Source organism: Rhinolophus sinicus, linkage group LG16 (genome assembly GCF_036562045.2).
Source record: "Rhinolophus sinicus isolate RSC01 linkage group LG16, ASM3656204v1, whole genome shotgun sequence".
NCBI lineage: Eukaryota > Metazoa > Chordata > Mammalia > Chiroptera > Rhinolophidae > Rhinolophus > Rhinolophus sinicus.
This window is the reverse complement of record NC_133765.1, coordinates 1,035,910-1,061,209: the sequence shown is the minus strand read 5'-3', so window position 1 is coordinate 1,061,209 and position 25,300 is coordinate 1,035,910. Positions and strand designations below refer to the sequence as shown.

At 42.9% G+C, this 25,300-nt stretch overlaps 1 protein-coding gene across 3 annotated transcripts in view; it reads right to left on the bottom strand.

The window, feature by feature from the left end:
• Window positions 1-25,300, bottom strand: part of LOC109438846 (tubulin-specific chaperone cofactor E-like protein) — a 179,170-nt gene that overhangs the window by 33,216 nt on the left and 120,654 nt on the right. For all 3 annotated transcript variants that reach the window (XM_074321534.1, XM_074321530.1, XM_074321531.1), the window contains 5 exons: window positions 24,498-25,090; window positions 22,606-23,179; window positions 17,449-18,050; window positions 9,693-10,254; window positions 1,866-2,065 (listed from right to left, as the gene is read on the bottom strand). In XM_074321534.1, coding sequence (XP_074177635.1) covers window positions 1,866-2,065; window positions 9,693-10,254; window positions 17,449-18,050; window positions 22,606-23,179; window positions 24,498-25,090 — 2,531 coding nt within the window. The remainder of the gene's footprint in view (window positions 1-1,865; window positions 2,066-9,692; window positions 10,255-17,448; window positions 18,051-22,605; window positions 23,180-24,497; window positions 25,091-25,300) is intronic.

Below are 25,300 nucleotides of genomic sequence, written 5' to 3'. Positions count from 1 at the left end.
TGTTTCATTCTTTTTCTGGAATTTTCTCCTGTTCTTTCATTTGGATGTATTTCTTTGTTTCCCCATTTTGGCTGCTTCTCTGTGTTTCTATGTGTTAGGTAGATATGCTACATCTCCCAGTGTTGCTGGATGGCCTTATGTAGCCTACTAAGGGCCCTGTGTGGCCCAGTGGCACAGTCTTCCTGGTCACCTGCACTGGTTGCTCCAGGAGAATCCCTCATGCAGGTTGTATGTGCCCTCCTGTAATATTTGAGCCATGATTGCTACTGGCACATCAGTGGGTGGGACTGACCCTTAGACTGACTGGCTGCGGGGTTTGACCATGTCCACAGCTTATGGGCTGCTGTGAGGGGGTCTTACCACAGAGTGGGATTTACCCCAGTGGGCTCTACTTTGATGGGGCATGTGCATTCATATGTTCATTGCAGTATTATTTACAATGGCTAAGATGTGGAGGCAGCCTGAATGTACATCGATGGATGAATGTATAAAGGGGAGGTGGTACATATATACAATGGAATATTCCTTAGCCATGAAAGGGAATGGATTCTTGCCACCAGCAGCACATGGATGAACTTGGAGGGTATTGGGCTGAGTGGAATATGTCAGACAGAGAAAGGCAGATGCAATGTGATTTCACCTATATATGGAATCTGAAGAACAAAATAAACAAACAAATAAAACAGAAACACAGTGATAGATATAGAGAATATTTTGATGGTTGCCAGATGGGAGGGAGTTTGAGGAGGTGGGTGAAAAATGGGAAGAGATTAAGAAGTACAAATTGGTTGTTACAAAGTAGTCATGGGGATGTAAAGTAAAGCATAGGAAATATGTATAGTGCCAGGTGAGTACTAGACTAGTTAGGGGGATCACTTCTTATATTATACAAATGTCTAACTACTATGCTGTACACATGAAATTAATATAAAATTATACTGAATGCTAACTGTAAATGTAATTGAAAAATTAAAAAGGGGGGGAAGTTGAAGGGAATAAGAGGTTCAATTTTCCAGATAGAAAACAAATAAATCATGGGGATGTAACGCTTTTCATGGGGAATAGGGTCAGTAATATTGTGATAGTGTGACACAGTGTCAGATGGTTGCTGGACTTATGGTGATCACTTCTTTAGATATATAAATGTTGAACAACTATGAGGTACACCTGAAACTGATATAATATTGTATGTTAACTATATTTTTAAATAAAAATCTTAAAAGAAAATTTTAAGGAAAAAAATAATTTACAAAGTACAAAAAGTAATGAGCTAATATGTTTTACTGTGTGACACCTACAAAGACACCTTCATTAACTATGTTTCAGCCCCTACATAAAGAGAAGCAAAGGGTAGGATGTGTGGGCACAGCATTAAGGCTCTTTCACTGACTCTCATGAAGCTTCACTAGCCAGAAGAGGGAAAACTACTCTTCCCAATCTCGAGTCCCACCTTTTCCTGTTAATAAATGTCCTTAGCTAAGACAGCTACACATATTAGATTCACAGTTACCATATTTCCGAACAATAGCCATATCAGAAGCTTTCAAACTAAGATTAACAGGATAGGAATTCAGGAGCTAGAGAGAGGCATGGCAGAGAGAGAAACACAAATGCTAGTGAGGAGAGGAGGCAGAGTGCCGGAGACTTTGCTGATGCCAAAGAAGGAGAAGAGTGAGGCACAAATGCATTTCAAAATCTAATGCTCAGTGAGCAAGAGCCTCTAGGGACCTGTTCGTAACCTCTTTGCCCTCTCCCGTCCTTGTGAATAAGCATCACAATCTTCATAATGAAGTAGGGAGCCTCTGAGCATTGGAGAGAAATCTGATGATTGGCAAGGAGGAAGAGGCAGGGTTGAGCTCTCCTACCTCGTAATATTTGCCATCTGAATAGCAGCCGCAACTGTGAGGCAGGATGCAGCTCTTGCCATTGAGGACGTAGCCTGCATCGCACTGACAGCCCTCCACACAGTAGTGGTTGCAGTCACTCTTCAGGCGGATGGCAGCACAGCGGGGCTGGCAGACACTCACGCAGCTCTCGTAATGGCTGTTGGGAGGGCACGTGACAGCTGAAACAGAAGACACCAATCAAGACTTACAGAATCACAAGAAGTATAAGGTCTTTTCCTGAGGCCATTGCTCACCCACTCAGGGAGATGGAAGGGGTATGTGGGGGGGGGGACAGTGCAGGGGGTAGGGTGGAGTAAGCTTTACCACCTTTCCTGATTGATATCCTCTGTTTATGGAAAGCCTCTGACTTATTATTGCTCAAATCATGGACCAAAGAGCAGGTGAAGGTAACTGTTCCTCACATAATCTTTGTCCTCTCTTCAGTCTGTTTTTTTGAGATCCTTTAACCTGCTATCTCAAACTCACCTCCGAACATGCATCTTGACTTCAATTAGGCAGTACCCTTGGTGGATGCCCAGGGCACCCCACATTCATTCCTATTCCTGCCTTTACGTCCTCATTCACATATTTAAATTTTTTTTTCAGTTACAGTTGACATTCAATATTATTTTATATTAGTTTCAGGTGTACAGCCTAGTAGTTAGACATTTATATAATTTACAAAGTGACCCCCGCCCCACAATTAGTCTAGTACCTACCTGGCACTATACATAGGTATTACCATATTATTAACTAGAGTCCCTATGCTTTACTTTACATCCCTGTGACTATTTTGTGACTACCAATTTGTACTTCTTAACCCCTTCATCTTTTTCACCCAGCCTCCCAAAGGTCCTCACTCATATTGATCTCTCTGTGAGTGCCCTTCTTTATCCTCAGCCCATCTAAATTCCCCATTGTTCAAGTCCCAGGTGGAGTGCAATCTTATTCATAAACTCTCCACTCTTATAGTATCTCCAATACTAACAACTCACCTTCGTCTCAGAACTTCCACAGAATTGTTTTCTAAGCCAGTAGTTTATAAACAGTAGTCCCCTGAGCTCCTTGATTTCTAAGAAGGCAAATGTGCATTCTCTGTGTGTTGTGTGCGAGAGAGAGAGAGAGAGAGAGAGAGAGAGAGAGAGAGAGAGAGAGAGAGAGAGAGAATATAGACTGATCCATGTCAACTATGTCCTATGCAGATGATTTATGGAAGGCAGTTACCGTCCTGGTGAAGACATGGGCCCTGGAGCCAGATGTAAGAGACCAGTGCCAGTCACTTAGCCTCTCTGGTTCTCAGCTCCTTAATCAGTAAAATGCAGACACCCACAGCATCACTTCATAACTTGTTGGGAAGGATTAAGTGAGTCTATGTGCTTAGAACAGTGCTTAGCACCTAAGTATTCAGTAAGTGTTAGCTAATCATTAAAGACAGGTTTGCTTAAAAGTTTTATATAAACTTATTTTAATAGATGTATATGAAAAACACAACTACTATTGTGTGGGATTTTCTACTCAATACCATTTAGCTTTGAATTATTGTTTCTGTACTGCTGCACGATAAATTGTATGTGTTTATGATGATGCTGCAGTGAACATCCTTGTACACATATTTTTGCCCTCATGAGTAAGTGAATCTGTACAATAAATTCCTGAAAGTGGAATTGCTGGGTCAAAGGGTATGGACATTTACATTCTTGATAGATGCAACTGAATTGCCCTCTAAAGAGGCTACGCAATTTATCCTCCTACCAGGGCTATATGAGGAGGGTTATTTTTCCACATCCTCACTAATTATTTATCAACAAACATCCTGATTCTTGGAAATATGAAAGGTTAAATGCTATAGCTATAAGGGATCACTATCCAGAATGTACAGAGAACTCCTAAAACTCAACTACACACACACACAAAAAGCCTGATTCAAAAATGTCTATTCAAAGGACTTGAATAGACATTTCTCTAAACAAGGAATATGAATGGCTAATCAGCACATGAAAATATGCTCAATATCACTAATCATCATAGAAATGCAAATCAAAACCACTCTGAGACCTCTCACCCATTAGAAGGGCTACTATTAAAAAGCCAGAAAATAGTGGGGCGGCCGGGTGGCTCAATTGGTTAGAGCGCATGCTTTCAACAACAAGGTTGTAGGTTCAATTACCGCATAGGATGGTGGGCTGTGCCCCCCGCAACTAAAGATTGAAAATGGCAACTGAACTTGGAGCTGAGCTGTGCCCTCCACAATTAGATTGAAGGACGACTTGGAATTGATGGGCCCTGGAGAAATACACTGTTCCCCAATATGCCCCAATAAAATTTAAAAACAAAACAGAAAATAACAAGTGTTAGCAAAATGTGGAGAAATTGGAACCCTTGTGCACCACTGGTGGAAAAAGTAAAATGGTACAGTTACTTGGAAAATACTGTAAGTTCCTAAAAATATTAAACATGGAATTACCATGTGATCTAGCAATTCCACATCTGAGTATATACTCAAAATATTTTAAAGAATTGTCTCAAAAACATATTTGTATACTCATATACATAACAGTATTACTCACAATAGCTAAAACATTAGAAACAGCCCAAGTATCCATCAATGGATAAATGGATAAAGAAAATGTGGTATATACATACAATAGAATATTATGCAGCTTTAAAAAAAAAAGGAAGTTCTGCAATATACTACAACATGGATGAAACTTGAGGACATTATGCTAAGTGAAATAAGCTACCCACAGAAAGATAAATATTGCATGATTCCACTTATATGAAGTACCTGAAATAGTCAAGTTCGTAGAGACAAAAATTAGAACAGTGGTTGTTGGGGGATGGGGAGGATGGGGATGAGGGGGGATGGAGAGCTATTGTTTAATGGGTATGGATTTTCAGTTTCGTAAAATGAAAACAGTTCCGGAGATGGATGGTGGTATTGGTTGCACAATATGTACTTAATACCACTGAACTGCACACTTGAAAATGGTTAAGATAGTAAGTTTTGTCATATGTATTTTACCACAATAAAGAAATTGAAAACAATGCTATATCAGCAATATCCCTATTTAGTTTGCATTTTTTGTGAGGTTGATCATCTTTTCATTTGTCTATAATCCATTTGTATGTCTTTTTCTGTAAACCATCTTTTCATGTGCTTTACACATTTTGTGTTACTCAACTTTTGTCTTATTAAATTGTAAAATCTCATTATAAATTAAAGTAGACTTTCGCCTGTCATATGTTACAAAATATTTATCATTTGTCTTTTGACTTTGCTTTTTTTGGTACATTTGTTTGTTCTTTATTATGCTTTTTCCATACAGAAATTTAAAATTTTAAAGTCAAGTTTATCAGGTTTTCCCTTAAGGCTTTGGGTATTTTGCTTAGAAAGGACCTCTCTACTCTAAGATTACCAAACCAAACCAAAACAAATAAAACAAAACAACAACAACAAACACCCCTTCATTTCCTTCTAGTACTTTTATAACTTAAATGTTTTTGTTTAATCTTGGTTCTGTCTGGATTTTATTTTTGAGTGAGGAGTGAAGGAGGGATTTAGCTATTTCCCCCCAGTGATTTGAAATGCCACTTTACTATATACTAATTTCTCCTTAGTGTTTGGCCCTATTTCTGGACTTCTTATCTTTCTACTTGTTGGTCTTTCTGTTCAAATGACTTGAATACACATTCAATTTTAATACCTGGGAAGATATACTACCAATTTAGAGATGTCCATTGTTGTTTTAAGTATGCTGGTCCTATTTCCCAAACTAGACTATAAACTTCATATTTTATACTTCAGAGTCTTCCATGGCACCTAAAACAGTGCTAAGAACATGGAAGGTGGTTAATAAATATTTGACTCTTGAAGACAAAACTTTAAAATTTCTAATACTTGTTTTTTCAACCCAAATGAAATAATGAGAGCTGTGAATGAGGATGTTTCTACACCTGGATTTCTATCATGGTCACAAATGTGTCTCTTGCCATGGCCAGTGGACTGATTTAGCCTTTGTTCCCAGGTGGGCGGGATTCACAGATTGCCTGAAGAGTAATGTATTACAATGCAATGGACAAGGGCTTTGGAGTCAGACTGACCTGGTTTGAGTCCTGGCTCTGCCACCTTCAGCAGGTTACTTACCCTCTCTAAACCTCTTTTCCTCCTCTGTGAAATGGGCATAATAATAACTCCCTCATCAAGTAGTTATTAAGATAAAATGACATGAAATTTTGCAAAGCTTCTAGTACAGTGCCTAGTGCTTCAACAATAGTTTCTGCTGTTAATAGCAGTAGCGGTTGGAGCAGCAGTAATAGATTTTTTTTTCTTTTGGTTATTCAACAAGAGTTGATTAGATCTGCCGAGAACTAGGTAGGAAAACCCCTAATTACCAGACTCTGAAGCAGCAAAAGCTGCCTCTGATAAAAGGGAAAATGATACTCAACCTTAACTGGCCATTGACCAGGTTTCAGGCACTGGGTGGTCTGGTTTATGAGACATCATCACGTTTCATTCTTACAATGGCTGGAAGATACCTCCCAGACCTGATTCTACAGAGCTGTACACCCCCTACAGCACCAGGGGCTTCCCCAGCTCCCAAGAGCCCCTTGGCCTGACCAGCGTCAGAAAGGTAGCATTACACCTTGGGAGAACACTGTCTCTGGAGCCACTTTCCAACTTACCCAAGCCACTTTCCTTGGGAAAGTTACTTCATTTCTCTGAGCTTTAGTTTTATCCTTTAGAAAATGGGACCATTAATATAGGTTGGTGCAAAAGTAATTGTGGTTTAAAAGGTTAAAAACAATTGCAAAAACCACAATTACTTTGGCACCAACCTAATAGTACCTACTTTACAGGACTGCTGTGAGGAGTGAGGATGCATATTGCACTTAGAACGGTGCCTGACACATAGTCAGAGCTAAGTAAATGTTATGCATTTATTATTTTCTTCTCTTACTGTACTTTCACTGTCTAGTACTTTAAGGTTCTGAAAGAATGATAGACTAGGCTGAACGAACTTTAAGAAGGGGTCACTAATTAAGACAATTTACCTCCGTTTCCCCCTCTAAGCCTATTTGTTCAACTTGGGTGAAGAAGTTTTCCAATGCATTTAAAAATAAGGTAATTGAGTAATAAATTATTTCGTTGGTAGGAACTGCTAATATCATCGAAATATTAAGGAACACCAGCATTCTACTTTGCTACCAATGGAGCATTAAGTTTTACAGGAAATTCTGGTTTAACCCCTTTTCTCCTGAAAAGCACAATTTCAACCTGTAAATGGTGGATTGGATTAATTATTAGTAGAATGGGGCAAAGGAGAGGATGTTAGTTCTGCCCTTATATCCCAGTGGTTAAAATCATATCAAATGCAGTTACAAACAACTATATTGAAGACAGACTTTCTGCATTCACCGATCTCTCAAATTGAATGGCTAAGTTGGGATTCAGTCTCTCAGAGCTTTCCTCTGCTTCTGAACTTCAAAATGGGAAACTAAGCTGCCTCCAACTGTTTCCGCCCCCATCCCCACCCACATACCATCTTTAAAGTATAATTTTTTTCTCTTATTTTAGCTGTCATTGCCACCATTTCTTCAAGTGTTCTCTTTTGGATCTTTGCCCCCTGTCCTGAAATGTCAAGGTAGGGAAAGGTGTAACTCTCTTGTGATGTGTACTGTGGCCAGCTGAGGGCCACAGGGATGGGGTTCAAGGTTAAGGGTGAGACAGGACAGCCTCTGCTATGAGTGCCTTAGATCCAGCTCCCCATTATTATGTATAGAGGAGGCAACCAATGTCTGAATAGAACTTTGAGGAAGGGAGAGAAAAGGGTTGCTGGTAGAGGGGCAAGAGGACAAGAAAAATGGTCTTTATATCCTTTATGAAAGAGTCTCCCTTTCTAAAACTGTTTCCTCATCCTACATGATTTTCAGCCCTGTGGGTCCAAGCTCTGTAAAGGTGGGGAGACCTTCATCCTCAGAGGTTATAGGGGTTTCCTAACTCAATTCCTTTTCCTTCCCATGAGTGACAAAAATTGAGACCCATAATTTAAGTTTTTGGTATTGCCCCCCTCTATAAACAGTTCTCTATGATTTCCCTGCTCACTGCAGCTAGAAGTGATGGTTTGGGCATACACTATGCCCCACCCTTCAGCCATCCCAGAGAACAGTTCGGCCACCATGGCATGACTGCAGGTAAAAAGGGGACTCCTTGTAGTAGGTATCAAGAAAGATCAGGCAGAGGGTTCTTTTTAAAACTTTTTCCCCATCCTGTACCATTTCAAGGTCCTTGGGTCCATGACTTTGTTTCCTGATTTGGAAAAAGGCAAGCTCTCTGGTCTCACTGTGCGGACCCTAATGATTCCAGGGTAGCTCTGGGGATTTATCCAGACTCTGACTTTGTTATAGACGTATTTATTTTACTGATGTCATCAAAGGTCAATTAGTCTGGAAAGTCACTCTTCCTGGCATCATTTCCCCAACCCCTCACTCAAGGACTGAGCCTGGATGAAATGGTATTGGCATCTTTTCCCTCCCTCTCCCCAGTTCCTCCCACAATCTACATGAATCCAATTATCTGGAATGTAAACTAACTGTGTAAGCATTAAACTACATTACTGCTTTTGGTTTTTAATCCAAATCGCCTTTATCCAGAATGGAAATAGAGGTTTTTTTTTTCTCTGGGACCCCTGCTGTATCACTTATTTAGAGCTCTATGCATTCAGCATCAATTTGTAGCTTTTTCATACATTTAGGTCTAAAAAGAAATTTGCTATAGTTAATGAGATTGAGATGGGAAAACACATTAATGCAGATTGGCCAAAGACCAATAGTCTTTTCCTATTGTGATGTGCTAAATGCAGGCAAATTATTCCAGTACATAGTATACCAGCACAGCGCATGGGTCAAGAGCATGAACTTTGTGGTTAGAATGTCAAATCTGGACTCCAACTGAGATTGCATAACTTTAGGCAAGTTACTTAACTCCTCTGAGTCTCAGGTTCTCCCCAACTAATTGGGTTCTGGAGGATAATAAATGAGATAATGTTGATGAAGAGTTTAGCACTGGGCTTGGCTCACAGCAAGCCATTGATATAACAACAATACCGTTTAGCATGCATAGAGTGTGCTGTGCTTTCAATTACCTAATTTGATCTTCCTGATGTTTCTGTAGCATAAATGGTATAGACAGCAAGATTATCACAGCACTATAGAGGAAAACTAAGAACCACGGAAGAAAAGTGAAATGTTCCAAGGTCACGCTGATCCTTAAGGACAGAGCTAGGCTAAAATCTAGGGCCTATAATTCTTTTTCTAAAGCTCTTAACATCTTGCTATGTTTCATAAACTCAAAATCTGATACATGACATATGTGGATCAAACAGAATAACACACTTAGAGAAAGCATGTAAATTACCAGTAGAACGATGGGCCCATGAGGTTCTGGAAATAACTAACTAACTAACTAACTAACTAACTAACTAACTAACTAACCAACCTACTCACTCTTCCCCCTTAGTCCTTTGTTAGAATTTTATTGTGCACTTGCTGAGTCCAAATACTATGTATGGTGCTCTGTGCTTTATATAAGCAATCGTATTTCATCTGCAAAGCAACATGTGAAATAAGTGCTATTAACCCCATTTTATAGATAAGGAAAAGGAAGCTCTGGGAGACTATACATCTTGTTTCAGACAACAAATTCAATTCCAAAATGCATATCCTTATATTGCTCTGACACCTATGGAGATGCAGACTGACCTGCCTACACCAATCAAGACACAAGGTGAGCTAACAAGAAGGACTCACAGCAAGAAGTGTAATTCCTCCAGCCGGTCACTGCGATCCCCTGAGTCTGGCAGGTGCTGGCGTAGTTCTGCAGCCAGCTGCAGGCGGTCTGCACTGCGCCCCCATCAATACAAGAGTCAAACAGGCAGTTTTTGTAGAAGAAGGTGGGGTTGACTTTGCTGTGACACTTGGTGAAGCCAGCATTCTGGTTGGGGATCAGGCTGCACAGCTGCTGCACCTTTGAGAAACCTTCCACCTTGGCACAGGAAGGGCAGCGGTCCCCACAGCCAACCTGGCAAAACGTGTCCCTTTTCACCCAGCTCTGCCCAAATTCATTGATACTAGATGCCAGCAGACCCATGGGCATTTCCAGATCATCATCGGGGTTGCCGTTATAGCGGCCACACAGGCCGTAGGTGGTGTTCTGCATGTTCCGAGGGACCGTGATTGACAGGAAGGTCTTCCAGTCATACACAACCTTCAGGCCAAAATCAGTTTCCACCACCACATGGAAGCCAAAGGAAAAGATATTTATCTTCCCTTGTCCCAACTTCAAGGGCAGATACAGCCGTTCATTGTTAACCTGTAAGAGAAAAAGGATTAAAGTAGAGAAATTCCAGAGATCTGCCAGCTCTTTTCCTAATGATTAATCTTTAAGAAGGAGTCCCAGAGAGGGGATTGAGCAGGTTGAATACAATCTTTGCATTTAGTGTTGTTTATGTGAGTCAACTACTATTATTAGGATTTGAATAGACTTAAATGACTATCCTTTGTACACTAATAAGCCTATTTATTTCAGAGCCTTCTGTTTACATAGCATTATTTCCCCAGGAGTTCAAATTGTTTCTTGCAAGTTAATAAGAGGGCAATAAGAATTCACTGAAAGTTTAGACTAAACTACCTAAACCTGGAATGCCTGTATTTTCTATTTCCAGCTCTACTGTGGATTTATTTTAAGCAAACCTCAATTTAAATATAGATATATATACATATATATGTATGTATATATATATACATATATATGTGTGTGTATATATTTTGTTTGTTTGTTTGTTTGTTTATTTGTTTTTTCCCTTAAAGAATGACTTTATTTGCTGTTCCCTCTGCCTAGGATGCCTTTCTTCACCTATCAACAACCTTCTCATCCCCTAGACTCTGTTCAAATGTCGTATCTTCTATTAAGCAAGATTATCTGAGCCTGTGGTCAGAATTAATCACCCCCTTGTTTGGGCAACCAGAATATGTTATTTGCACTTCTCTCATATTCTTCACCACCTTCAGCCAAGATCAATGTATGTACACTGCTATTGAAGCACATATCATAATTTGCCTTATATTATGATTGGTTGTCTATATTTGTATTTCACCTATAAGATTATGAGCACCTTGAGGGCAAGACCCACACTTTATTGATCTTTATACCCACATTCCCCTGGCTATCCGCTGGGCACACAGCACAATACCTCGCACAGAGATGGCACTTGACACATGTTTCCTCCCATATATATTTTTTTTTAATTCAGAAAACAAGGAAACCCCTTAATGTACAACTCCAGAGCTGCACTCTCCTTGAACAATTTTGATTCAGATGAGCCAAATCCTATAACCCATGGCTGGGTGAGTGCGTGAGGGAAAACAGATGGCTTTGAGGGCTAGGAGGAGAGCTGATCTTCCATGTGGGAGAAGCAGGTACTGCTCCTATGGGATATTCTGAGATTGCTCTCTGACCAGAAATATCTTCCCTCCTGACTTCGTAATCTCTCTCCTGTCTGACACTCCTCCCCCACCCCCACTGCACTACTTTAGTTAGACTGTCATCACCTTTCACCTTGACTGCTGAATGCCCTCCTAACTGGTCTCCTTGCTCGGGTATTGCTCGTCCCCTCCATTCACTCACAATGCCACTCCAATATTTCTTAATTCAATTGAAAGCAGTTGATCCAATACTTAAAACCCTCTTCATGGCTTGAATAAAATGTCTGATATGCTTAGCACATCACACGGGTTCTCCAGGAGCCGGCCTCTGCCTCTCAGACCCAATCCACTTACTTCCTCCACTCCAGCAATATCCAACACTTTGCAGTTCCCCAAATGAACCAAGTTGCATCCTACCACCCTGCTATTTCCTTCGCTGTAAGAGTGATGGTGCTTTCCGTGTCCTGCCTGAGGCCCCCACCCTCAGCCACTGTGACTATGGGCTAATGATAACTTATAGTTGGCCTTGGCTCCATGGCAGTCACTTGACCCAGGAGGTTATGACGCCTCACTCCTACCACCCCTCCCCATCCTAAGGGTAGCCTTCAGTCAGTGACTGACCAATACAAGGGACCAACCCGGTGTGCTGGTCATGTGCCAGAGCTCCTGGTGGCCCATACTGAAGCTCGTCTCCAGCTCAGAGCACGTCCTTGTTGAGCTCTCTTCCTCTGGTGCTTCCCTCACTTTCCCAAGAATGCCCGTCTCAGATAATGATGTACTTCCCCCGTCCCCCTATGGGGCAATACTCACCCTTTAAATTTCAACTCAACTATCTCCTTTTCTATGAGTATTTTTCTAGGCAAAATTCATTCATTCATCCAGTAGATATCAATTTTGCATTCCTGTGTGCCAGGCACCGTATTAAATGCTGGAATAAAGCAAAGGGCCCTTTTCCTAGGAGCCCATAAGCATGTGGAGTGACAAGTACATAAACAGATAATAATAACATCATCTGATCAAAGCAACAACAGAGTTAAACAGATGCATAGGCATCAGACTCAGCCTGGGGACAAAATCGGGATGCCTGCAGAAGATGAAGCCCACACCTCGTTCTAAAGGATGAATAAATGTTGGCCAGTCAAGAAGGAGTGAGATCAAAGAAAAGGGAATCCCAAGAAAATGGCAAGAGGACAGAAAAAAAAATACGCCTGATAAATACGAAGAATTACAGCGATTTAGTGCCACAGGAGCATAAAATGTGACTTTGGGAGAGGTGGGCAATGCAGACGGAGAGGTGGGGAGGGCTTGGACCATGGAGGGCCTTATATGCAATATCACACATGTCACAGAGGCCTTTGAGAAACAGCCTGAAAAAGACACATCATTTTGCAAAAAGGAATCATCATTGATGTCAATAAGAGAACTTCAGCAGTATAATGAGGCCAGAAGTCAGACTGCAGAAGTTAAACAGCAAGTAGGAGACATGGAAGCAGACATGGCTCTCCAGGTGTTGGGTAGAGAGGGGAGGAGAGATTGGATAGAAACTAGTGTAGAACCAGGGTGCAAGTTTGTTCTGGAATGAACATGTTTATGGGTTAAAGACACAGGAGGGACCGGGGATGACATGAGCACGGTGCCTGAAAGGTAGAAGAAGGTGACGAGGACACTGTGACAGGTTATTTCAGTGACTGGGTACAGAAGAGTGGAAGAAGGAGGAAGATCATGCCTGATGAGCACAACTTCCCCAACAGGAGGCCCGGAGACGAAGTGACTTCTGTGTAAACACAGAAGACAGATATGGAAGCTCACTGAGAGAAGTTCAGGCCAGGGGGACTCCATCTGCCTTGAAGACTCACACTAGTACACTGAAATCTTTGCACCCAAAGGCTCCCATGTACCGGCTTGCTTCTCCGCCTGAGTTTTGCTGTGCTTTATATTCTTGTCTACTGGGTGCCAAGCAGGAGGCAACACTTTGGGGAGGCAATATAATGGGATTGATGCTAAGGGCTTCCAGATTCTGTCATTGCCCAGGAGAACCCTGAGAAAGAAATGCCCTCTGACTGAGGCAGTCAGGCTCTGAAGCTCCGTAAATGCCACCTCCATCCTGACATCACTGCCCTGCCTCTCTGTGAGTGAGAAATAGAGAGAAAGAGGGAACAAAGGGATAGGAGGCAGAGAAAGGAAGAGGTTGGTATTAAAGCCGAGCCTGATAGATGGAGGAGAAAGGCATAGAACAGGAAGAGAAGAGGGCATGGGGATTAGTGTGGGGAAATGTATTTCAAATACTTAAGTGTTGGAAAAATACCACATGTTTGCTTTTTAGTAAAGAACTTTCCTTTAAACAAATGGCCCTGATCTGCTTCTACAGCCTGTTCAACTATTCTGAGGTGCCCTCATACCCCACACTATGCTCCCCCTCTGGGTCTTCATTGATACTTCCTTTTCCTAGAAAGCCCTTAACTCATTCTTGGCCTTGCCCAGGGCTCAGTTCTGGGTTATCTTTTCCAGAAAGCATCCCCTGAAGCCCTCCACTGGCTTAGGTAATCCCTCTTCGGTGCTCCTCCATGTGTCAGATTATGACCCTCCATGTGTCAGATTTTTCTAGCACTTCACATGACATCTACACTCCCTGAGAACATGCCTGTCTCTCCCACTAGACCCTGAATTCTCTTATGACATGTTTGATTCATTTTTTACCATCAGGGCTTGGCACAGAATAGGCATCAATATAAGCTCATCAAACTAATTAGAGCTAGAGTGATGCTCAAAACCCCACTCTTCTCTGATGGTCACAGGTTTGGCAATCAGTGATCAAGACATCAGTTGTGAGTATCCTCAAAACCGTCCCCTTGGCCTGGACCATGATGGACTTGGCTGTGCTGAAGGCTGGGGGATATGGAGAGAGAGAGAGAGTCCATCTCTACTGAGCTCTGGCTGTAAACAGCGATATGTGGGCTGCTGCAGTGTCCTGGGAGTGGCACACCTTCTGTTGCTCAGCCCCATAACCCTGTTTGGTTTATAGATAGCATATTTATTTCTAGTTTTCCTTGGCTGAATGTATTTTCCCACTCCCCCCACTACTGTTTAATGCAGGGAAAGGTCAGAGTCATAGAGGGACTCTGTGTCCCAAGGAGTCACTTCTATGTTACCTCCATTTCTGAGAGCACCAGCAATGACCCAGGGCTCTGTACTATTTTGCCTGGCACTTCATTGCACACTGTCATATGATGGCCATTATTATTCTCTCAGGAAGAAATGGTGACTAATAATAACATCATTGAAAACCACATGCAAATCAATCAACAAGCAGGTCCTGTAATGCATATTAATAATTCAAAGTAAATGGTAAATCTATCCCCCAAGCCCCAAAAGAAAAGAACCTTCAGTGCATCCTAAACCTGGCCTTCCTGTCAGAGATTTGAAAGCTATATGCTCTGTTCCCGGCTTGGGCACTTAGGATATCTGGGTGACTTAGAAAGATGAGCCCTGCCAAGGAGTCCCCCACCCCTTTAATTAATTCCTCCTTGATGCTCACTACTCTTACTCTCTAATCACCCCCTGTTGTGGGTTGACTTGTATCCCCAAAGAGATATGTTGAAGTCTTAACCTCCAGTACCTGTGAATGTGACCTTATTTGGAAATAAGGTCTTTGCAAATGTAATCAAGTTAAGATAAAATCATATTAGATTAAGGTGGGTCTTAAATACAATGACTGGTGTCTTTAAAAGGAGAGAGAAATTTTGGCACAGAGAAATAGGAGACACAGAGGGGAAAGGCCATGCACATAAAGATGGAGACAGAGTCAGAAGTGATGCTACCACAGCCAGGGATTCTTTACAAACACCAGAAACTAGGAAAGAGGCCTGGAACAAGTTCTTCCCTAGAACCTCAGGGGGAGCATGGCCCTGCTGATATGTTGATTTTGGACTCCCAGCCTCCAAAACTGGGAGATAATAAGTTTCTGTTGTTTTAAGCCACCGAGTGATACTTTGTGAGGGCAGCCCTAAGAAACTTGGACACCCTTCCCTTTCCATCTCTTTATGGGAGGAAGGTTCCAGCAGTGTGGCTCCCATGACTCATGACTTTAGTTGTAAGTTCACTGCATGAGATTAAAGCAGGACACATGCCTGGAAGGTGAGCTGACCCATTAGTCCTTAGCCCTAAAGCAAAGAGAAAGAGAGTGAAACACTCAGTGGGAATGGGGAATAGCTATAATGAAGGAGAGAAGGGATAGCATTGAACAAGGATAAGTGCCCATAAACATCCAATGGTCTATAGGTTAAAATAACTGGGTCAGAAAATAACATGTGTAGCCCCAGATATCTGTATACCTAAGTGCTGAAAGCATGAAACACAAGGCAGAAAATATGATTTCATAATACATTGGATGGGTACTTATGAACAGATTGTATTTCAAAAGAAGAGAAGAACCTGAAAGGTAGAAAGGTGGAAGACTGTTGAATGTCAAGGCAATAAGGAAATGCATGAAAATGAATAAATCTAAGGGTAGGGAGACATCAGACAAGGAGAAAAGGACAAACATGATGCAAGCCACATGGACAAAATGATTAACATGTTTTTTTAACACATATGATGAAAATGGAGCACAGGGAAGTTACTATAATGGGCAGACAGCTCTTGGAAACTTTACGTAGCTAAAAGCAAAGCATCTGATATATACCAAATTTGCTGCAGTGGCAATTTAATCTCCCAGATTGCTGCAAAAGTGACCAGCAGCAAAATGAAAGTCATCGGAAAGGAACCTTGGAAGAAAGGGGTTATTATGTCATCTCATTCACTTACTTAACAAATGTTTTGAGTGCCATTACATGTAGGGCACTGTATAATTATTTAACATAAAGATGAATTGGTTCCTGCCCCAAGAAGCCCACAATTAGGACTGAGTGAGTTAGACATCAACATCACACTCAAAAAAATACAGTATTATTAATGCAACAATGGATATAGTACCAAATGATATGAAGAAGCAGAGAGGAAAACAATTAGGGGTTTAGGCATAATATCCAAGAAAGTGAAAAATGGGCATAGCGAGACCTCTACCTTAGATGCTAAGGTGGCACATTTTCCAATAAATGTGCAAGGGAAGACAGTTTACGAAGCTTAGAAAGCTCTCTTTGTCAGAGCAAGAGGTTTAAGAAATCCTAAGGAAGAAAGAACTCAGTAGTGTTGCCTAGGGAACTCTTTAGAAACAGATCCGAATTTTAAAGAGCATGTACACAAGGAATCCCCTTAGAGATAATTTATGCCACAGACCAGTGAGGACAATGCAGAAAGGCTAACACCTAAACAAGCTCCTCCAAAATGTTAAGCCAGAGGCTGTTGGTTGGCTTGTTTGAATCCAACCTATGCTCAGAAAGAGTGGCTGGGCCTGCTGGTCTGATGTCCTTGGGCCAAAACAGGAGTGCACAGAACTCCTTAAATACAACTCGGTCCAATCTTCATGGTCGAGGAAGTGAAAAGGTGGGAAGGGTAAAAAGAGAGAACTGAGGCCTAGAATAGAGAGATTGTAGGAGAGCCCCTGAGCACTCCAAATGCTTGCAAGACTCAAACTCCTGAATCCTATGAGAGTCAACAAGGAGACTAGAAGAGGGACAAAGAAGCCAAAGCAGCCAATATCATTCTGATCCCTCCCAAAAAGGGAAGGAGGTGAATTAGACAATAGTACTAATTATAGACGCCTAATCCGTGCTGGGCATGTGTTCTCTTTGACAGATGGAGTGACTGCCCAAGGCTGCACAGCAGTAGCCAAGCTGGGATTCAAATGTAGGTCTGTGCTGTCTCTAAAATACTCTGATACAATATGAAAGGTACCATTTTCAGAGCTGGCTTTGCTCCTAATTTGAAGCCTCTGACTTGGGCAAATCATTTTTCTCTCTGAGGCTCAGTTTCCTTATCTGTAAGATTAAAAAAAAAACAAAAACAGAACACCACCAAAGCCCCCCTCTGCTTTTCCTTGGAATCTGAACCAGGCTGATTCAGCCACAGCCTGGCTTGCTGACCCAGGACCCTTGTCCTCACATCCCATGACTCCCTTCCTGGAGTCTGGCCTGTGACTACTCACCAGCACCGTGTGCTTATAGGCCCTGTGAATCACTATGCTGTAGCCAAACATGGTCACGTCCACCTGTTTGACCCACAAGGCAAGTGACGGGTCCCGGTCCTCGTTCTTGGCTGTGACGATGAACTTGGGGAAACTGTCTGAGCTTGGCCTGTTTCCTGTGGTGCACAGGATGAGCGGGCAGCTGGTCTGGAAGTCAAAGGGGTAGCCATCAAAGGTCAGGTAGTGGCCATAGCCCGAGACAATGCAGGAGGCGTCAGTGCGGGCCTGGCAGTAGTACAGGCCGCCCTCCTCCATGCAATACTCATCATCCTTGCAGGGGATGGTCTCACAATGGACGCTGTTGTCTGTGCCGTTGCAATAACAGAAGATCTGGCAGTCCAGGTCCACCCAGAAGGTCTCATTGGTGGCAAGTTGGTGCCCCTCAAAGTTGCAGCCACACTCGCTCCGAGTGACACACTGGCTGCCTTGCAGGGCATAGCCCTCATCGCACTGACAACCCTCAGAGCAGCTGTCCACACAGATAGGGCCCAGGGCCAGGGTCTCACAGGTCTCCGTACACGTCATGCATTCCTCAAAATGGCTGTTCTCCGGGCACTCTAGAGCTGAGGGTGGTCAAGGAGAAGACAGGCTTGAGAAAGGGATACAGGTCAGAGACACAGTGTGGGTGCACTCATTAGCATCCACATGTGTATGCATGCATGTGTATGCATGTGTGTGCTAAGTGTGTACTCTTTTTTGTACAGCACAGTGAGCTTGAGGAATGCTATGCCATCCTCATTCGGGGTGATCGAAGGCTCAGTGAACCCCCTCATCCATGCTCCTCTAGTGCACTTAGCTGTCATTCCATGTAGAAGATTCCAAGACTTGTGATGAGCCTGCACTGAGCTCCCGCTACATGCCAGGCACTGTTCTAAACATTTTAGTGTGACTTTTCTCAACAACCTGGCAGGTAAGGAAAGTCTTATTATCCCTATATTATAGATGAGGAAACTGAAGTTCAGTGACTTAACTTAATCCAGCAAATAAATACTGGAGAGAGATTTAAATCCAGATCTCCCAAGTCAAAGACCCTGGAGAGAGCGTCCCGGAAAGAATAAGTGCTGTGGATACCATCTCTGAGCTTCCGTTTCTTCTTTTGTTAAATGAGGACAATAGTTACCTAGTTCAGTTGTTCTGAGGATTAATAAACTAATATATTAATAAGTTCACAGTAGAGTCTCAATAAATAGTATGCCCTTTCCTTTCTTCACACTTTCTTCTATTATGGATAGGATTTATCTAGGTATTTTTACCTACAAATTTTACCTACAAATTAGTCTTTCCCTTTGTCTTTCATTTCTCTGATTTGCTGCCTTCTGGCCTCTTCCACTTCCTCCCCACCCTCTGTACATGGTCACTTCTACCTTATTTGCTCACACGCTTTCCTCCACCTGGATGGTCCTCACAAAGCCAAATCCTGCCCATCCTCCCATCCTTCAAGTTTCATTTCAAATTGCACATCCACCCAGAAGACTTCCTCAGATCAAGTCTGAATCACAAAGCACAGCACATAAAAAGACAGCAGCATAAGCTGCTCAGCATGGAGTTCTGGGGAACCTTCCCATTCTCTTTATTATTTTAGTTTGTCAACATTTCATATGGACGGGGATGAATTCAGGAGCACAGAAGAAATCTACCTACAAGTCTGTGTAGGTCAGTGAAGGTATGTGAAGGTCCCCACCGTCTCCTAGGAGAATAAGATCTTGCCTTTAAAACTTTGTTTAGCTCTTATGCATACTACCTCCTTAATAGTATTTCAGAATCCAAGGACACAAAAGATGATATGTAATTAAATTGCATGGCAATAATGGCTCTGACCACAAATACCAACTCCACAGTCCTGCACGATGTACTGAAAGCAATCATTTTTATCTCTGGGCTAAACGACTACCTCCACTCCCATCGACTACAACACCATACAGCTTTGGCGTAAAAACCTAGCTCAGCACTGATTAAATATGTTTGTATAGAGGGATTTTCCACATTTTTCTCTAAATTATGAATGTTATAACCCTGACTGCAGTTTTATGTTGATAGTGAATAACATGACTTATTTAAATGGCTCTGACTTTATGACTTGTTGTGTTGTCTGGATTTGTCTGAAAGTCTGGGACATACAGACGTGAAGTAATAAACTTCCCCTGGCCCCTGAAATACCTCTGTGAAATTATTCAATTGGGCAGCCTGGCTCTGCCAACAAGAGGGCTAGTTAAATATATCTGAACACAGAAGCAATGGTTGTCTCTCTAAGTCCAAAGAAGACTATGTACCTGCTTTGCAACTGTTGCCCAATCTAATGCCCACTCTGCAAGATCCTGACCAGAATTACCCCTTAGTACATGGAGACTTGATTAACCAAGCGTGCACTTTCCAGTACTTCCCACCAGACCCACATAAACAAGGTCTAGATGACATATCTTGGAGGATGTCTCAAATTTGAGCCCTGGCGCTCCACCCAAAGAAGCCATGTTCTGTGTGGCTGCTTCTGTCCACTGTTGCTCTCTAAAAAAGGCACATACAAGAACTTCCTCCAGCTCCATGGGCCCAGATAAGGGATGGTAAGAAGCTATTCTCAGGATCCATCACCATCCTACTGCACTTATTCACACAAACAATGCCACCAACCTATGTTCCCTGAAATACAAACAAACAACACAGGATCACTTCCACTGGGTAGGAGTTCATAGTCTAACAGAATGGCAGGGACATGGCCTGGCAACAAACTGGGTTTGGTAGGGGGCAGGCTCAGTAACCCCATGCCATAAATTAACTACATCTGGAAAGCTGAGTGCAGGAGCAGGAACAGAGATTACGTTCAATAAACTGGAGAGAGGACAAAGGAATATGAGGGAAGTGGATTACAAAAAAGAAAGCTTTGGGAAAGTATTGTAAGGTCCCACTAGATGTGGTGGTCAGTAGAAACCTTGGAGCCTCTCTTCCTTTTGGTGACTTTATGAAAAGAGCATGCTCCCAGAATTTCTGCTTTAGGATTCTCAGTATCTGCTATGAATCTCTCCCAAGAGTAGTTAAAGTTCACCAGGGATAAAACCAACCTTTGCTGATGACAGCCACCAGATTCTTCACATGACCCTCAGACTTCCAAAACTCAGAAACCAGAGATTTAAAGAGACATGTGTGTGTGTGTGTGTGTGTGTGTGTGTGTGTGTGTTTGTGTGTGTGGGGGATATTAGTTCTTAGCTCTAAGATGTTTCTGTTGAAAGGGCTTACAGGTAAAGCAAGAATACTCCAATAGTAATGGGTAAGCCTAACCCAGATCGTGGTTTCTAAAAACATTCCCCACAAAAAGGAATCAGGGTTTCTTGGAGTAGTGGCTTATTCTAGTCTGTGACAGGGGAAGGTTAAGAGATGAGTGTTATGCCAGAAAGTAAGAAAATGACAGAGTCATGCCAAAAGGACACAGGAAGCAACTTGAAGGGGCCAAATCTGGAACAATTTTGACACCAAAATAATTAACAAATGCAATATGAAATATAAATCATTGAAACATTAGAAATCCATATTGATAAGCTGGATAGATGACTTAAATAGATAAATGGATGGATGAATGGATGGATGGATGGATGGAAAGATAGATGAAAGGCAGACAGGCAGAAGAGAACACAGGGCTCTTGTCTGCAGTAGAATGACATCTGCTGACTAATAAAAGTGGACAGAGTGCTGTAGCTGGAAACCATCACTTTGTAGTCATCTGACAAGACCTGACCAAGGTATCAACCTGCTCATCACCCATGAGAGAAGGCTGGACAGAGTGTGGTGTGATGTGATACTGTGAGAAAAACACGCATCACCTATGCAAGAGTCTGTGTGGGGGATATACAGTAGAATTTGATCCTGAGGAAACATCAAACCCAAATGGTGGGCCACTCTATTTTTAAAACGGGCAGGCTGTATTCTTTAAAAAAAAAATCACAAAAGACAGATAAAGCTAAGGAATTGTTCCAAATTAAAGAGACTAAAGAGACATGACAACTAAAGGCAACATGTGGCCCTAGACTAGATCTGTATTGAGGGGGGTAAAAAGCCATAATGGACATTACTGAGTCAATTGACAAAACTGAAATATGGATATTAAGTTATTGGGTCAATGTTAAATTTCCTAACTGTAGTTCTGTAAGTGAGTGTCTTTACTCTAAGGAAATACACAATGAAATATTTAGGTGCAAAGGGGCATGATGTATACAACTTACTTTCAAATAGAGTGAGAGAGAATGAAAGCAAATAGGGCAAAACGCTAACAGAGGTTAATCTGGGTAAAAGGTATGCAGATATTCCTGCAACTTTTCTGTAACTTTGAAATTACTTCAAAATAAAAAGTTTTTAAAATAAACAAACTTAGATAGGAATCAATATAATGGAAGAGAGATAAACAAATGTAGAGGATGGAATCTTAAAGTTGGCATTGGTACTGCTTTAGGGCCTATCTTTTTGGAGGGAAAGGGATGGGTGCTCAAGTCCAGTGGGGCAGTCCTTGCTCCAGGTGTGGGTCCCATTGTCCCAGACTCTCCTATCCTTCATATTACTCCTCCCAGTGGCCGCCCGCATAACCAAGGGTGTCCAATGTCAGGTCTTCCCAGAAGTATTCTAATCACTACTAGTATGGCCGCTGCCCTACTGAAAGGGGTTAGATACTCTGGGGACAAAATGAAAAACCAGCAATATGGGACTCTCTTAATAGCCACTGTCAAGTTTGCCCCAGAGAGCAGTGCTAAGCTCTACTCCCTGACTGATCACCTTCTATTGAAATGAACGGGGCCCTTCTTTGCCGAGAGAGAGGGCACCAAGGGAGTCAACACAAAGATTTCTAGTCCTTTGACACAACGTGTATTAGATAAAACCACCAGTCAAAAGGATGGCTAATTGTTCTACAGTGAAGAGACATTGTGTAATTAGAAACAAAATAAAGGTGAGAAACAGTTTGGTTTAGGGTGATGGGCCTTCCAGAAGACACATCAGACTAGGAAAGGTGTACGCAGGAATTACATTGTCCTCGAGCTCAATTCCAGCAGCAAGAGAAATCCTGAAGAAGAAGATCCAGTGTCTCATCTATTCCATCACCACCCAGTTGCCCCCTTCCCCCAATCATGTAGCCCCACTTACGGCAGAAGTCGTAAGTTCGCCAGGGGCCCACCTCCACGTCGGCATTCTTGCAAGCACTTGCATACCGAGCCACAGAATCACAAAGTTCCGACTCGTTGCCTCCACTTTGGCACAGGCGAAAAAGGCAGGTGCGGTAGTAGGCAGTGACATTGACCACCCCATGGCACTCTAGAAAGGAGCTGTTGGAGGGGTCATTGATGATGCCACACCTGGAGCGGCTCCGATAAAATTTGAGCAGCTCTGAGTCATTGTTGCAGGCCTTCAGCAGGTCCCCACACTCCCCGTTGCAGATCTCCTCGAAAGTCGTCCAGCTTTCCAGGAACACTGCCAGGTTGTCCGTGCACTTGCCATTGGGGAGACAGAACTCATCACTAGCATTAGCATTAAAGAAGCCACACAAGCCCCCAGTGCAATTGAAATAAGCGGTGGAGAGCCGGATGTAGAGCAGACCTGTGTCAGAGTATTGGACGCTCACAATGCCCCTGGACTCTACTGTTGTACTGTTTTTATTTCGATATATTTCCAGCTTCCCCGAAGAATGGAAAAAAGGTAATTCCACTTCCTGACCGTTCAACTGAAAAATCAAATCAGTATCATCAATTCCAGCTACATGCGAAGTACCCACAATTTCCCAGGCTATGGAATAAAGATAAGGCTTGGCCCCAGGACTAGCCCTTTGAGAAAAGTCAAGAAGCTGGCAGTCTGTAGAAACCACACAGACAGACATCAACAGTTTTTCATGAGCATCTTTGTTCCTTTAGTTCTAGACTCCTCTGATTCAACCCATAAGCTGTTTATTTCTGTATGTATGAGATTCTAAATAAGATAGCCTGAAACAAAACTGAAATGTGAGCAAAAGCTCTTATATGTGCGGCTTCCTCCTGCTTCCTGACACCTTTTCATAGACAGTGTCCCTTCTCCCCACCTTTCTGGCTCCTTCCTTTCCCTTCAAATCTTAGTTTTCTTCTGTCCCAGCCTCTTGGGGGCATAGAGTGTATATCTAGTTATCTAGCTGTCCAGCCACCTATCTGCCTCCTACTATTATTTCAATAAATTAATCTCTGCCAGTGTTTCAAAATGAATAGAACACAACCCTGCCAGTTTGTGGATGTGTGTTTTATTATGTCCTTGTACAGTACTGCATTGACTTTTGTTTTCTAAAGTAGACTTAAGGTGATACTATGAAATTCATGTTAGCAGGAGAAGGAGGATTCCCCCCTTCTCCCAGCTCTGCTACTGCTTAGCTTGAAGCCCACATCCCTAATGTAGCCCTTTGGGACCCTCATGTGAAAACAAGGTGTTGCACTAGATTCCTTCTAGGACTAATGATCTATGGGTCTGGATGCCTAATCCTGGCTATTTCATACCAGGTCAGCAAGGCAGGAGGCACCATGGCAGTCACCCTTTGCATTAATCCACATGGAGTCCCAACTACAGGTAGGAGAGCCAGTAGAGTACAGGGTAAAGAGCACAGACTCTGGAGCTAGGCTGCCTGGGCTTGACTTTTATTTTGTAGTTGTGTGTCCATGAGTAGGTTACTTAACCTCTCAGTGCCTCAGTTTTCTCATCTGTAAAACGAGGATAATAATATATACATCATAGGATTAAATGTGATACTGCTTAGAATAGTGCTTGGCACATAGTAAACGTCCTATGAGTAATTGCTGCTATGGAGAACTAGTCCTGGTATAACTATCTAATTTGAGAAATTCCAGTTTCACTCTATTTCTCCACTCTTATTTGATGCTGATGGCTAGAAAATGTTCCCATCTTGGAGTCATTGCCTTCCTAGAATCCACTCATGGTAAGAGGCAGAGAGGCAAACCTGAAGAATATGTCTCCTTTACTTGCATGACTCATCGGAAAACTCTCTAGGGCAGCATGAGTCTTACCTTGACTTCTGAAGCCCCGACTCCTCCTATCTTGACCTCCTGGTTGGCCACCAGGATCCGAAGCCCTCGTAGCCAGCCAGGCCCTGCATCGGGCTTCTTCTTGTTGATGTCGATTTCCAAGTACTCTGGCCGCTCAGGGCAGGTCTTGAGCAGTGTGTAGGAGAACTCGGAGGGGAAGGCGTAGGCCGCTCCGTCAAAGGTGTGCAGCACCTGATTCTGGCTGAGTAGGCACACGGTCTCCCGCTTGGGGAAGCAGCCCCGGTAGCCATCCTCCACAGCACACACCTCCCCACCACGGCAGGTCTTGTTGAAGCAGTACACGTCGCCCCCCTCCTCGCACAGGCACTGCACTGTGCAGTTGGCTGTGGCCCAGAAGAATTCCCCCATGGCATAGTAGTGGCCGTTGAAGTCACAGCCACACTTGTGCAGAGGGACACACTGGCTGGTGCTGAGGACAAAGCCTTCATTACACTCACAGCCCTCTGTGCATGGCGTGGCGCAGTTCTGAGAGGCCGTCAGGTCCGAGCACGTGTCGGGGCAGCTGCTGGTGCACACGGAATAGTGGCTGAAGCTCGGGCACTGCACCATGGACACTGACGTGGGGGAGAGAAGAGAGCGTGACAACAAGGTCAATGACCCAGGAGCTAATGGCCCGAAGCCACCACGCACAGGGGCCTGGAAGAACAGTGCTCCTTCCATTTAGTTCCTAGAGTGAGAGCCCAGCAGCCACTCGTTTTGGGAAGACAGACTTGAGGTTGCATCTGTAGAAACGAGCTCAATTGCTTTCCTAACAACTACTGCAC